Source organism: Oryctolagus cuniculus, chromosome 14, assembly GCF_964237555.1.
Source record: "Oryctolagus cuniculus chromosome 14, mOryCun1.1, whole genome shotgun sequence".
Classification (NCBI taxonomy): domain Eukaryota; kingdom Metazoa; phylum Chordata; class Mammalia; order Lagomorpha; family Leporidae; genus Oryctolagus; species Oryctolagus cuniculus.
In genome coordinates this window covers 13414689-13429725 of record NC_091445.1, presented here as the reverse complement: position 1 = coordinate 13429725, position 15037 = coordinate 13414689, and the positions used below count along the sequence as shown (strand labels likewise).

Here is a 15037-nt window from a genome sequence, read left to right as displayed (position 1 = left end):
GATCCGAAGCCAGGAGCCAGGTGCTTCCTCCTGGTCTCCCATGCGGGTGCAGGGCTCAAACACTTGGACCATCCTCCACTGCCCTCCTGGGCCATAGCAGAGAGCTGGACTGGAAGAGGAGCAACCGGGACTAGTACCCGGGGTGCTGGCGCTGCAGGTGCAGGATTAGCCTAGTGAGCCACGGCACCAGCCTGTTTTGTTTTTTTCCTTTGGAAGATCTAGGGTACTCCCCTGAGAGATCATTATTTTGTAAATACTAAGAATGGGGGCCAGCACTGTGCCACAGCAGCTTAAGGCACCTATGACACCATCACCCCATATGAATGCCGGTTCAGTTCCCAGCTGCTCCATTTTCAATCTAGCTCTCTGCTCGTATGCCTAGAAAAGCAGCAGCTAGCCCAGGTGTTTGGGCTCCTGCCACCCACATTAGAGACATGGAAGAATCTCCTGGCTCCTAGCTTTGGACAGGCCCAGCCTTGACCTTTGCAGCCATTTGGGGTGTGAACCAGCAGGTGGACGATGTCTCTCTTTAATTCTGCCTTTCAAATATTTAAAATCTTAAATACTAAAAATAATCTCCCACTGTCACTGAAGAGTCATGCCATACCTTGACTCGAACACCCTCTTCTAAAACAACGTAGCCCCTGGAAGGAGTCAGATCAGTCGACTCTGCTGAGGAGTTCACTTCCGTCACGAGGAACTGAACTGTCACTGTTCCAAACAGTCCTTGCGCAGGCTCCCGCACCACGTATAGCACTGCCACACTCTCCTGCACGTAGAGCGCCGTCGGTTCTCTCAGAAAGAAGTGCTCAGTGTTGTTGAATGACAGCACTCCAGGGCCATCGTCATTAGCAAGGACAGTAACTAAGGCTGTCAAAATAAAACATTGGAACAATCAATGAAAACGGGACAGGTTTCACTAGATATTTGGCTCTTTACCAAACATGAGCATTTCAAGACCACCTGAAAAATGAGGGAACTTTTCAAAAGCATTTAGTAAAATTCCATGTTCACTCTTTTACAATATATGAATATTCCTACAAGTCAATAAAAGCACAAACCAAAGGAAAGTGAAAAATGCATATAAAAACAGAACTTTAAAAAACTTGGATCAAGTTCACTAACAGAAATTAAGAAAAATATATAATACAGCTGTATATTTATTAGAATATAAAAATTTATAGAGTACGTGGCCAGTGTCATGGCATAGTGCATTAAGCCACCACCTGCAACAGTTCAAGTCCCACCAGCTCCACTTGCCTGCCAGCTCCCTGCTAACGCACCTGAGAAAGTAGCAGAAGATGGCCCAAGTGGTTGGGCCCCTGCACCCACGTGGGAGACCCAGATGGAGTTCCAGGCTCCTGGCTTTTGCCTGCCCCAGCCCCAGCCATTGCCAACATTTGAGGGGAGAACCAGGAAATGGAAGACATCTCTCACTCTGCCCTTCAAATAAATAAATCTTAAAAAATATTTTAGATAATATGGACATTGCTGCTTAGGATGTAGAGAAACTGTTATAAGAACATATTGCAGTACAGGTAAAAATGGAAGGCAGCTGAGGCGATTCCTTCCCACTCAACATTTTTCTGCTCTACCGACTGTCCTAATTGCCCTCAAATACTAAGATTTAGATACAAGATGTTTTGTGGAAACTGCATTAAAGTTTGGAAATAGTCTAACAGCCAATTAATGAAACACTATGAAATTACACACTGGGGACAGCATTGTGGCCCAGAAGGTTAAGCCACTGCCTGTGACACTGACATCCCATATAAGCACTGGTTTGAACACTTGCTACCTCACCTCTGAACCAGCTCCCTGCTAATATGCCTGGGAAATCAGGGGAAGACGGCCTGAGTGCTTGGCTCCTGGCTTTGGCCTGGTTTGGCTTAGCCATTGTATCCATTTGGGGAGTGAATCAGCAAATCAAAGATCCTTGTCTTTCAGTTAAGTAAATCATAAACAGAGAAAGACAAAGATGAAGAACAAGAAGAAATAATTACTCTCCAAGTAGTATTCTGAGAAAGAAATTTCTATTTAATTGGATAATTACAAGCAAAAGGTAACTTTGACAAAGCCCAATAATACATTCCTGCTTCCTACTCATGGTGGAGGCAGGTGACCTTCACACTTCCAATTAGGGTTGTAGAGGACTTTGGGGAGTGCTGCGCACACTCTCTTCCCTGTCAGCTGGATGCAGAAGAATGGTGGTGGCCTCAGCTAGGGATGTTCCATAACATGAGCCTTGGGAGGCAGCCAACATTCCCTATAGCAAGAGACAGGGTCTCAGCACACCGAGTCCTGGTGTCTAAGGGCAGAGGCAACTCAATGAACACAGGGCCATCGCTGTGGCGTAGTGGGTGAAGCTGCCGCCTGCAGTGCCGGCATCCCATATATGGTGCCAGTTCTAGTCCTGGCTGCTCCACTTCCGATCCAGCTCTCTGCTATAGCCTGGGAAAGTGGTGGAAGATTGCCCAAATGCTTGGGCTCTAGCACTTGTGTGGGAGACCCAGAAGAAGCTCCTGGCTTTGGATAGGCCCAGCTCCAGCTGTTGTGGCCATTTGGGGAGTGAACAGCAGATGGAAGACCTTTCTATATCACTGTAACTCTACCTATCAAATAAAAATATTAAAAAAACTCAATGAATCAGTAAATTACCTCATTTAAGTCTACTTGATTTGGGTTTTCTCTTTCTAGCCAGACAATTCTTAGGGGACAGTATTCATTGTACAGCTCTGCTCTACAACAATACGATTATACCTCAAACAAGCTTTTTGAATTTGAAAGAATTCTCACAGCCTCAAAAATAGATTCCTAGAGACTTAGAAATACCAATTTATTTCATCAAAATAGCAATGAAAGTAAAAACCAGTCCTTGGGTCTCTCAAGATTCCTTTATGGTTTTCACTACAAATCAAGGCTTTTCACATAAAGGCCAATAACGTAGGAATACAAAGGTAAAGTTCCTTAAAAATCCCAATACCCAATCAGTGGTTAAAACAGGTGGCTGAAGAACCAGTCAACATCCAGTCCTCCAAACGCACTTGGGCTTACCTATCACTTGAAGGAGTTTGAGTGAGATTAAGAACTCTTCCAACCCTTGAGTTCTCCTTTGTCTCTTCACTTGTCTGGGTAGCCAGCATTACACCTAACTGGATGATTTTCAGTAATAATTTCAAACGGTTCCAAGTCAAGCATCTGTCTGAGCCATCAATACAGCCTGAATCTATGTGCAACTAGCACAACTCTTAGATGACACTGAAGCAGCTACCTTCATTGCTCCGACTGTCACACAGGGAATTGAAGAACTCAAATCCCAAAGGACAGCTGTCGACGTTTACAAATTAAATACCATCTGTAACTGGGAAAAATGACTATTACCTTCAGTACTAGTCTTTTTAATTTTTTACATATGTACACACATACATACATAAACACACACAGGCCAGAAGCACTGTTCCACTGACAGTGGAATTCTGAAATGCTGAACCTTAATATTTTACTCTAAACATGAAACCATCAAGAGTTCTAATTCCTTTAAAACGGACCCCATATTAGGAAATCAGCCTGAAAGACAGGGGCAGTATATAAGAAATTATCAGTTACCTATTGTATTCTCCCCCAGCTCTAGTCCAGGAGAAGGATTAGTTAAAATCAGCTGGAATTTTTCATCTCCTTCTGGAATGTCATCATTAAGAATCATGATGTCAATATGTTTATACCTTTCTCCATCAGCAAAATGAAGAATCTGGTCAAAAAGGCGAAAGTAGAAACCATTATATTTAAATCCACTCAGCTTTTATATAATGTTTGGAAAGAAATGCAATAGCGTTGTGAACATAAAGTATAAGCTATTTACAGGGATTTTCTCTATATTCTGCATCCTCTATTTTTAAATTGATAAAACTATGCGTAGAAAATTAAAGTGATGAAGAAAGAGAAGGAAGATAACATTTGGTTCAGTAATAAATGGCATGAAGAAATGAAATAAAAATTTTACAACACCAAAGGTGCTCAAGTAAACCCAAAACAATGAAATGAAGGAATTAAAGTTTTCAGGAATCATAAGAAACACTTTAGGAGGGTTATCTGAAGACAAATCATTTAACAAAATAGCTTCTGCTGTCCAGTATCCAATATTGCACTAAAATAGTTAGTAAATACAGAACAATTTTAAAAACAGTATTTCCAGTCAAATTTATATTATTTACCAAGACAATGACAGGAACTATCCTACCACAATAATAATCTGCCCAGGGCCAGCGCTGTGGTATAGTGGGTAAAGCCACCGCCTGCAATGCTGGCTTCCCATATGGGCCCTGGTTCAAGTTCCGGCTGATTCACTTCCGATGCAGCTCTCTGCTGTGGCCTGGGAAAGCAGTGGAAGATGGCCCAAGCCCTTGGGCCCCTGAACCCCCATGGGAGACCCAGAAGCAGCTCCTGGCTTCAGATCGGCACAGCCGTGGCCATTGCAGCCAACTGGGGAGTAAACTAGCAGATGGAAGACCTCTCTCTCACTCTGCCTCTGCCTCTCCTCCTCTCCCTGTGTAACTCCAACTTTCAAATCAACCTATCAATCTTTAAAAAAAATAAGCTGCGCAAATGCGCTGAAGGATATATAATGTTATAGATTAATGTGTTTTACAAGACTTAAATCATTGTGATTCTGAATAAATAAGGGCCATAAAATAATTCACATATTTCCACAACCAACTAATCTTTGACAAAGGAGCTAAAATCAACACCTGAAGAAAGAACAGTATCTTCAACAAACGGTACTAGGAAAATTGGATCTCCATATGAGGTATGAAGACCTCTACCTTACACCTGAGGGAGATAAACCCACAATGGATATAGAGGATCTAAACCTACAACCTAGAACATCAAGTTACTAGAGGCGAACACTGCAGAAACTCTGCAAGACACTGACATAGGCGAAGACTTCTTGGAAAAGAACTCAGAAGCACAGGCAATCAAAGCCAAAATTGACAAATGGGATTACACCAAAATGAGAAGCTTCTGCACTACAAAACCACTCAGCAAAGTGAAGAGGCAACCAACAGAATGGGAGAAGTTATGTGCAACCTATGCAACTGATAAAGGGTTAATAACCAGAATCTATAAAAAGCTCAAGAAATTCAACAAAACAACCCCAGTAAGAAATGGGCAGAAGACATGGACATTTTTCGAAGGATGAAATTCAAATGGTCAACAGATACAAGAAAAAATGCTAAAGACCATCAGCCATCAGGGAAATGAAAATCAAAACCACAATGAGGTTTCCCCTCAGCTCAGTGAGAATGGCTCTCATACAGAAATCAACAAATCTGGTGAAAATGTAGGGGAAAAGGTAACCTAACCCACTGTTGGTGAGAACGCAAACCAGTATAGCTGTTGTGGGAGACAGTATGGAGATGACTCAGAAATCTGAACATAGACTTGTCATACGACCCAGCCATCCTATTCATGGAAATTCACCCAAAGGAAATGAAATCAGCATATGAAGAGCGATCTGTACCCTCGAGTTTATCGCAGCTCAGTTCACAATAGCTAAGACATGGAATCAAGCCAGATGCCCACCAACCAATATCTGAATAAAGAAAATGTGATATATACACACTATGGAATACTACTCAGCCATAAAAAAAATGAAATCCTGTCTTTCACAACAAAGATGCAACTAGAAACCACTATACTTAGCAAAATAAGCTAGTCCCAAAAAGACAAATGTTTTCCCTGATCTGTGGTAACTAATAGAGTACAAACTAATGTAATATATATGAGCAAAATTGACATTTTGAGAATTGATTGTTGTCCAGTCTTTATCTCTACTGTTGAAGAACAGGGTTTTGTTAAGATTCTGTTTATTTTAAGAGGCAGAGGTACAGACAATAAAAAGCAAAGACAGAGAGAAAAGTCTTCCATCTGCTGGTTCACTCCCTAAATGCCTGCAATGTTCAGAGCTGAACCTACCCAAAGCCAGGAGCTTCTTCCATGTCTCCCATATGGGTTAGGGGGCCCAATCACCTGGGCCACCTTTTACTGCTTTCCCAGGCCATAGCAGAGAGCTGGATTGAACGAGGAGTAGCCAGGACTAGAACCAGTGCCCATACGAGATGCCGGCACCACAGGTGCAGGATTAACCTACTGCACCACAGCATCAGTCCCATAGGAAGTTTTTTTTTCCTTCTAGCTATTTGTTGAATTCCTTACTTAGAGGAAGGCTAATCTTATGATTATAAAATAAACTGTGGGCACGCACTGTGGCGTAGCGGGTAAAGCCACTGCCTGCCATATGACATCCCATATGACATCCCATATGGGTGTCCATTCAAGTCCCAGCGGCTTCATTTCTGATTTAGATCTCTGCTATAGCCTGCGAAAGCAGTAGAAGATGGCCCAAGTTCTTGAGCCCCCGGCACCTGCTTGAGAAACCCAGAAGAGCTCCTGGCTCCTGGCTTCAGATGGGCCCAGCAATGGCTATTGTGGCCATCTGGGGAATGAACCAGTGAATGGAAGACTTCTTTCTTCCTCTATAACTCTCTGCCTTTCAAATAAAACTACCTTTAAAAAAATAACGAAGTATGTCACTGTAGAAATCCGAAGAATAAGAAAGGGGATAGACAGGAAACACCCCTATGCTTCTAAATCTGTAGTTATGAAACACATGAAATTTGTTCACCTTAGGTAAATATTTTTAAAAAATAATAATTTGCAAAAGTCACCTGCAAAAAATTTGAGACCCACCATTGGGGTAAAGATGTAATCCAGCCCCAGCTGTGCTTCCAAATTCTGGGCATAGGCGAACAAGGCAACACGGCCCAGGGCCGCTCTGCTCCTCTGGGCTACCAAGGTGAGACTTCCGTGAGTTTCATTTACTTCAAACCTACAACAAAGTACAGGGAACATTCCTTTTTCTCCCTTACAAGCTTCTGTTAGCAGATAAAGAATCAAACTCAGAAGAGGGCACCCACACAGCCACAGGCTCACCTGTTTTGTTGCCACTCGATAATACCACGGGCACCGTCATTGGCATCAATAGTAATCTGTGCAGTCAAGCCTTCTGAATCTAAAAAATCAAAGCCCTCTTGTAAAATAAGCATAACTGATTAAAAATAACTGTGTGACATATAAAGACAGTTTGAGATTATATCATTCCTCTTTCATAGGTATTATTAACATCACTTAAAAGATTTTTAAGCAAATAGAGACAATTGATATTTGCTAAGAACAGATTTTGCTATTAAGAGCCTCTGATTTGTAGAAATTTAATCAACTTAGCCTGAAATCAAGCAACTGAAATAATGGTTTTGTTTCTACTACTTTTATTAATTAAAAACACTTGGCATCTCTATTCTACAATATAGCCTTTCAGGAAGAAAGTGGGAACTCCTAGAAGTAGAAAGAGCAAGAAAGGAAGAAAACTAAATGGATTGAGAGAGAGAGAGAGAGAGGACTAATAAATACAGGTGTGGAAAGGAAGCAGAGGGAGTGCGAGCGAGGGAGTGCCACAATGACAGTAGAGAAAGTTAAAGTTTGGTCAAAGAGAATAATTTTGAAGTAAACCTCCCCTACCCTTTTTTATTTGTATTCTCTCCATCTAGTTCACTATATTACCAGTCCCTCCTAGTCAGTCTGGAAATACTAACACTGTTACTGTTGGGCTTTTTTCTTTAAGACTTTACCTGTTGAATTTCAGAGGTGCTACTGTAGCCCAGGACACTTGATGACAGCCGCTGGGGTGGGCAAGTGTGCTGTTCTCCAGGGTAAGAAGCACATTACTGTGCAGCAGCCAATATAAAATCTGGACCTCTGTCCATCAGACCAGATGCTGAACAGCAGCGATTTCAAAACCAGAGCACAGCACTGCAGCCCAACTCCACCTACCACTTCCTAGCAATACCACTGGGGACGTGCTACTTAGCTTCTCTCAATGATACATGTTCAAATAGTAGTATAATAAAAATTGACTATTTCCTTTCATTTTTTTAAAATCTTATTATATTTGTGAGGCAGAAATGGGAGAAAAAGAAAAAGATCCCATCCACAGGTTTATTCCTCCACTGCCCACAAAGGTCAAGGCTGGGCTGGAGCCCAAGCCAGGAACTCTAACCAGGTCTCCCCTGTAGCTGGCAGGAACCCAACTACTTGAGCCATCACTGCTGCCTCCCAAGGTCTGCATTAGCAGGAGGTCGAGTCAGGAGTCGAAGCCAGGTACCAAACCCAGGTACTCTGACGTAGGCTATGGGCGTTTTGCCCCGTGTCTTAACCACAAGGCTAAATGCCTACCCTGCAATATTTTCGAAGTTGTCACACAGACTGAGAAGTAAAGGAGGGGAGTCCATTCTGCAAAGCCTGTCACAGAGACTGATTTCTTTTTGCCCACATCTTGTAACCACGAGACAAAGGCAAGTGCAAAGAACGGGCCATCAAAGAAGGAGGTACCTTTCTCTGAAGGGAGGAGAGAACTTCCACTTTGATTATGGCCTCGTCTAAATAAGGTCAGAATTTGTGAATATAAGAGGCTTCCATAGCCTTGGCAGCTCATGACAAGAGCCTCAGGTGATTACTGACGTCATAGAGTGTCAACTGTTAAATCAACAATGGGAGTCACTGTGCACTTACTCCCTATGTAGGATCTCTGTCCTTAATCACTTACTCCCTATGTAGGATCTCTGTCCTTAATGTGTTGTACTATGTGAATTAACGGTATAACTAGTATTCAAATAGTACTTTGTAATTTGTGTGTCCGTGTGGGCACAAACTGTTGAAATCTTTAGTTAGTATACACTAAGTTAATCTTCCGTATATAAAGCTAATTAAAAATGAATCTTAATGAAGAATGGGATGAGAGACAGAGTAGGAGATGGGATGGTTTGTAGGTGGGAGGGTGGTTATAGGAGGGAAAAAAACCGCTATCCAAAAGCTGTACTTTTTAAATTTATATTTATCAAGTCTTTGTTTTTGTTTTTGTTTTTTTTAAAAGAGACAAGGTGGCCGGCACCACAGCTCAATAGGCTAATCCTCTGCCTGCGGTGCCGGCACACCGGGTTCTAGTCCCAGTCGCCCCTCTTCCAGTCCAGCTCTCTGCTGTGGTCCGGGAGTGCAGTGGAGGATGGGCCAAGTGCCTGGGCCCTGCACCCACATGGGAGACCAGGAGAAGCACCTGGCTCCTGCCTTTGGATCAGCGTGGTGCGCCGGCCACAGTGTGCCAGCTGCAGCAGCCATTGGAGGGTGAACCAATGGTAAAAGGAAGACCTTTCTCTCTGTCTCTCTCTCTCTCTCTCACTGTCCACTCTGCCTGTCCAAAAAAAAAAAGACAAGGGCAGCTCACCTTCCTGTTTCTCACCTCCATCCCACACTGCATTGCCCTTGCCAAAGCTTCAGACAAAACTTCCCAATAGTCAATGTCCAAACCACAACCGGGAATTTGTGTTTAAATATAAGAATGCATATTTTTAAAGGAATCTACAAAAATCAGTATGAAAGTTCAAGTTTTACCTTTCAGTCTGTAATGAATTAATTGAGCCTTTTCTAAAAGCATGGAAAGAAAAAGATCAAAGGTCAAAAAAGCAGAGAACACAGCAGACAGACAAAAGCTATATACCCTAGTAGAGGCAAAACTTTGGCAAGTTCAGAGATCCAATGAAAATGGCTAATCAAATTCTAAAGGAAAATACCTTCCAAAGGACTTACTTTGAGGATTACAAATTGGTTATAAACCAGTTGTAGATTTTAAAGAGCATCACACTGTAATTCTTAATGTCTTTATCCCATCCATTGTACAAGACTGCAATGAAAGTCACTAAAACAAGTCTAAAAGCCTGTTTTATTTACACATGTAATTGAGATTAACAAGCATCACAATGTTCGCTTCTGATTAAAGTTCTTTTATTTGAAATGAATAAAAAGCAAACAAAATCCCATCATACCTAGTCTGGGAGGAAATGAAGTTAATGGGGCCATGATAAGTTCAACAGAAGTTAAATTCACCAGGAAGTATTCTTCCAGCTCCGGTATATCATCCTGCAAAAATATACTCTTTAATTCCTTTCATTATGCTGACAAAGGAATTACCCTTCATAAATGCTTTTAGAATTATCTCAAATATATACAATAACAGAGAAAATTAAAATCCACATAAAGATACTTAAAATAGAAAAAATAATCATGAAAGGATTAAACTCTGCCTGCTTGTGTAGGAAGTTACTGAATCACATGAAACCATTGAAACATTGTGACATTTTTAAGTTATATAAACCAGCTACAAACCTATCTTAAACAAAAAAAGTCTAAATTACCTTAATATCCAACAATTAGACTGAGGAACTGAAAGATACCATCAAAAAATACAGGCTTCACAGTTATGGAGACCTAATACCAAATTCTACTATTTTACAAGTATTATTTAAATTCTAGGGCCTCATTTCTACATTCTTTCTAATAGTAATTATTTTGGGATGCAGTTGTAATATTGTTTGAAAATAATGTGATTGTGGCCTACATGGAATGCTTTATATATTTATTAAAAATTGCTAGTCTACACAATAGCCATAAAAACCAAATGGATGCCCAACACAAAAGGATTAGCAAAACCCACATCCAGGCACACCCCCACATACACACACACAGGTGGGTACTTCAAAAAGCTCATAGAAAACAGAACTTAAAAAGTTTACTTTAGTGCAAAACATTTTTAAATCCATGTATACAAGGTCTTTGAACGTTCATGGAAATGCATTGATTTCCAAATCGTTCCACATCAAAAGAGACGTCTTTTTACTTCAAGTTTCCACAAGCTCTCTGAAAATCCCTCATACGTGTCTACACACACATGGAGTATCAGTACATTCGCACCGACCTACACTTTTGTCTTCATTGTATTTAATGGAGATATGTTCCCATGTGAAAACACTCAGTGAAGATCAGTCTCCAGATGATACTGTGTAGTACAGGGACCAACTTGAGCTACAGATGTGCGATATGAAAGAACTGTGTTCCTGCTGTGCCAACTGCCCCAAATCCCATGCCCCTGCCCCCAGGGCAGCTGACCTCTGAGTGAACAGACCCTAATACTCTAAACTTATTGCTATTCAGGCAGAATAAATGGTTGCAGAGACACAAAGAAAAGTGGGATTGAAAGCCCATGTTCCAAAACTGGACCTAGGAGTGGGTTTTAGTTTATCAGTTAAGACACATCCCACAGGTGAGTGCATGGTTTGATTCCTGGCTTCTGACTCCAGCTTCCTGCTATCGCAAACCCTGGGAGGCAGTGGTAATGGCTCAAATGAATGGGTTCCAGCCACCTATGTGGGAGATGTGGGTGGAATCCCTGGCTCTCAGCTCTGGCGCAGGTTGAGCTATTGCAGGCATTTGAGGAATAAACCAGTAGGTAGGAGCCCTCTGTCATACTCTTTCTTTCCTCCCTCAGTCTCTCACAAAGATTTTCAAAAAATGTTTTAACCAGCACTGTGATGTAGAGGGTAAAGCTACCACTTGCCACACCGGCATCCCACATGGGCATCAGTTTGAGTCCCAGCTGCTCCAATTCCAATCCAGTTCTCTGCTAATGTGCCTGGGAAAGCTGCAGAAGATGGCCCCTGCACCCAAGGAGGAGAGCAGATGAAGCTCCTGGCCTTGGATAGGCCCAGCTCGGGCCGCTGCAACCATTTGGGGAGTGGACAAGGAGATGGAAGATTGCCTGTCTCTGCCTCTCCTTTCAGATAAATAAATCTTTAGAAACATTTTTCTAAGGTAGACCTGGGAAGACAGGAAGGGGGACTATAAGCTTTCTACTCTAAAATTAACAGAACTAGGAAACAGAACCAGTCTTTATTACATTTGGTTTATAGATTACACATTTGAACGATGACCTACCTGCACTAAATTCACATCTGTGTTACATGTCCCATCCTGACAATACTCCCTTTCATTTTATAGCTTAACAGTTCTCACAATATTATACCAGATCACAGTGCCACAGAAATCAAAAAATTATTACCAACTTTAGATGGTTTATATTATAGTTTTGTAAAAGTAAAAAGCTTCTGAGAGGATAAAAACTTTTTAAAATGCTTTCTCCAAAACACATAGTAATTCCAGATTTTTTTCCCCAAATGCATTCTTATTTTCTCTCCCCAACCTCCACTTCAACACCATGTCCTACCGCCTGCCCTATGTGTTATGTTTATAAACCTCTTGGTAGCCGAAACATTAAATCCCAAGACAGCCCGAGATCTTACAATATGAAAGATCATGTGAGAAAGCAATTTCAGTCACCAGGGATTACTTTAAGCTCTGGCTGTGATCACATTTTATGCCATCAGCCTCTAGTGCGTTCCCCCACTATCTCTAATTTAATCAATCCCACCAGAGAAAGATTCTAGCCTACATGGACTTGCTGGTCCAGTGAAAAATCTGGAAGCATCAAAAAGCTGCTTTGAAATCTCTTAGGCCAATGCCATCCCAAAGGGAATTGCCTTAACAAAATTCTCTTTATCACAAGGTGTTTTTATAAAAAATATAATGAACAGTAGCCCTGCCTATCTCAACAAGAAGGGAAGCCCCAAGGTGGTTTAAGAAAGGAAAGTCATGAGCAGCAATAAGTTGATAAGCAGTAAGTAATAAGGCACCAGCAGGGAGATCAGAACGATCAGAAATAAATTCACCAAGTTTCTGGAGATTATAGTTGTAGAGTAGACAAACCTTGTATTAAATTTTTAAGTAGAGAACTAGAATTATCAGATTATGCTAGGCTTCATAAAATCTTACGTCCTAAAACGCAAAGCTTTTAAAAGTCACTTACTAAGTGTTACTACTTCTGTTACGGATAGAATATTCCACCAAGTTCTACTTCCGTGCAGTCACTTCAGGTTTAGTAACAACAGCAGGACAGTTACGAGTTTTACCTCGAGGATAGTAATGTTGATGGCGGCTGCTGTTTCCCCTTCTTCTAAAATCAGAAAGGCAGTTACAGGGACGAAGTCAACTTCTGGCTCTGCTAGGTTTCCTTCTGTTTGGTTCTTCAGACTTAACATTCCTGGAACCGTGGCATAGGTGACATTGACAGAACCTAAATGAATCCGTTGCGAAAAGGCCTTATGATTAAACTGGTTAAATGTCTCAGTGTGAACATTTTGCCTTTCACAGAATTGCTTGCTTGACCCAATTCCCCACTGCTTCCTACACCCATCCAAGGTCTTTCCATGAGGTGGCTCAGTGATGTCCTGGTCTGAGCGAGGCACATTTCACTTCCTCTAGGCTTTGAGTTTGGCAATGTGATTTCCTTTGGCCAATGGTACGAGGGGAAAAGCGGTAATGTGCTAGTTCTCAGCCTAGACCTCCAGGGCCTTTGTGTGTTCTCCATTGCTGTCTTGCACCTCTACTGGTCACAGGAGAAGAACCAGACCCAAACGGAGCAATGTGAGCCCTGGCCATGCCCAGCTCTGATCAGTGGGCCGCAGCCAGGCTATGCTGCTGAGATTTCACGGTTGGTTGCTACACAGCATTTCTGAACAAGGGTCATTCCTGTCATCTTTCCAAAAATAAGCTGTGAAGTTCTCTCCTGAATTAATAAAGAGTACGCTTTTCCTGGCCCCGGTTGACTTTGGCAATGCCTCTCATCCACAATATTAAGCAGCACTTGCCTGGAAAACCCGTTCATTTTAGAGTGACACAAACCTAGAGACCCGAATTCTCTGTTGATGAAAAGCTGAATTGTTACGTTAGCCTCTTGTACTAAAAGGAATCGTGATGAAAGAGCAAAATTTACAACTCCATGTGGCTCATCACTGGCTTCCACCGTCAGGGCGGCCACGTATCCTTGAGCATCAAGCAGAGCTGTTCCCGCGGCTGGTACTCCTGAAAGCGTACATCAAGAGATCTAATGGTAATGTTGGCATTGGTTTCCAAATACTGACAACCTAACCCCACACTTGAGTCATTCTCTCAAAGAAACCAGGTCAGGGCAAGCACTGTGGAGTAGTAGGCTAAGCCTGCACCGGCATCCCACGTGGGCACCAGTTCATGTCCCGGCTGCTCCTCTTCTGATCCAGCTCCCTGCTATGGCCTAGGAAAGCAATGGAAGATGGCCCAAGTTCTTGGGCCCCTGCACCGCATGGGAGACCTGAAAGAAGCTCTTGCGTTCAGATCCGCTTAGCTCCAGCCATTGGGGCATTTAGGGAGTGAACCAGTGATGGAAGACCTTTCTCCCTGCCTTTCAAGTAAATAAATCTTTTTTAAAAAATGGAAATGCATCTGAGGTTGGTATTGTGGTACAGAGGGCTAAGCCACCACACAGGATGCCAGCATTCAACATGGGTCCCAGTTCAAACCCTGGCTGCCCCACTTCCATCTCCCTGCTAACGCAGGTGGGAAAGCAGTCTAAGTTGTCCCAAGTATTTGGTGCCCTGCTACCTCTATGAGACCCTCAGATGAAGTTCCAGCCTTCTGAATTTGGCCTAGCCCAGTCCTAGTCATTGTAGCCATTTGAGGAATGAACTCAATCCAAGATCTCTCTAACTCTGCCTTTTCAAATAAAGCTTTAAAAAATAAAAAGTTGACATGCATCTAATTGTTAAACACAGAGACGGCAACTACTATTTCTTTTATAAAAAGAGACATCAGGAAAAATTTCAAATTGAATTCTGAATTACCTTGTGTCTTGACATCATACAGAATGACTTGGTATACTTCTTTCTCTTCAGGTATCTTGTCATCCAACAAATGCACAAATATAGTTTTATTCAATGACCCCTATGTCAAACAGAAAGAAACCCAGCCCTCTATTGTTATTGATCAACCTCCTACATTTATTGGCCTTATAAATTTTTCATCCAAATGTATTTCTATTTAAACAATTATGTGGCTTAAAAAAAAAAACAGAAACTGCTCATTCATGTGAAAACAGAATTAAAGTAGACAGAGTAACTGTGGAAGATCTTGAATGTTCAGCTCGTAAATATCAATCTTATCAATGAACAATTAGCATTATTGAAAATTTCAGACAAAGCAGCAAGTTGGGGGAGATTTCTACAGC

At 41.9% G+C, this 15037-nt stretch overlaps 1 protein-coding gene across 1 annotated transcript in view; it reads right to left on the bottom strand.

Moving 5' to 3' along the window:
- ADGRV1 (adhesion G protein-coupled receptor V1) overlaps positions 1–15037 on the bottom strand; it is a 597653-nt gene that overhangs the window by 442728 nt on the left and 139888 nt on the right. The window contains exons 36-43 of the mRNA XM_070056453.1: positions 14655–14754; positions 13681–13860; positions 12909–13072; positions 9933–10026; positions 6991–7069; positions 6748–6886; positions 3607–3748; positions 608–870 (exon numbers count right to left, since the gene is read on the bottom strand). Coding sequence (XP_069912554.1) covers positions 608–870; positions 3607–3748; positions 6748–6886; positions 6991–7069; positions 9933–10026; positions 12909–13072; positions 13681–13860; positions 14655–14754 — 1161 coding nt within the window. The remainder of the gene's footprint in view (positions 1–607; positions 871–3606; positions 3749–6747; positions 6887–6990; positions 7070–9932; positions 10027–12908; positions 13073–13680; positions 13861–14654; positions 14755–15037) is intronic.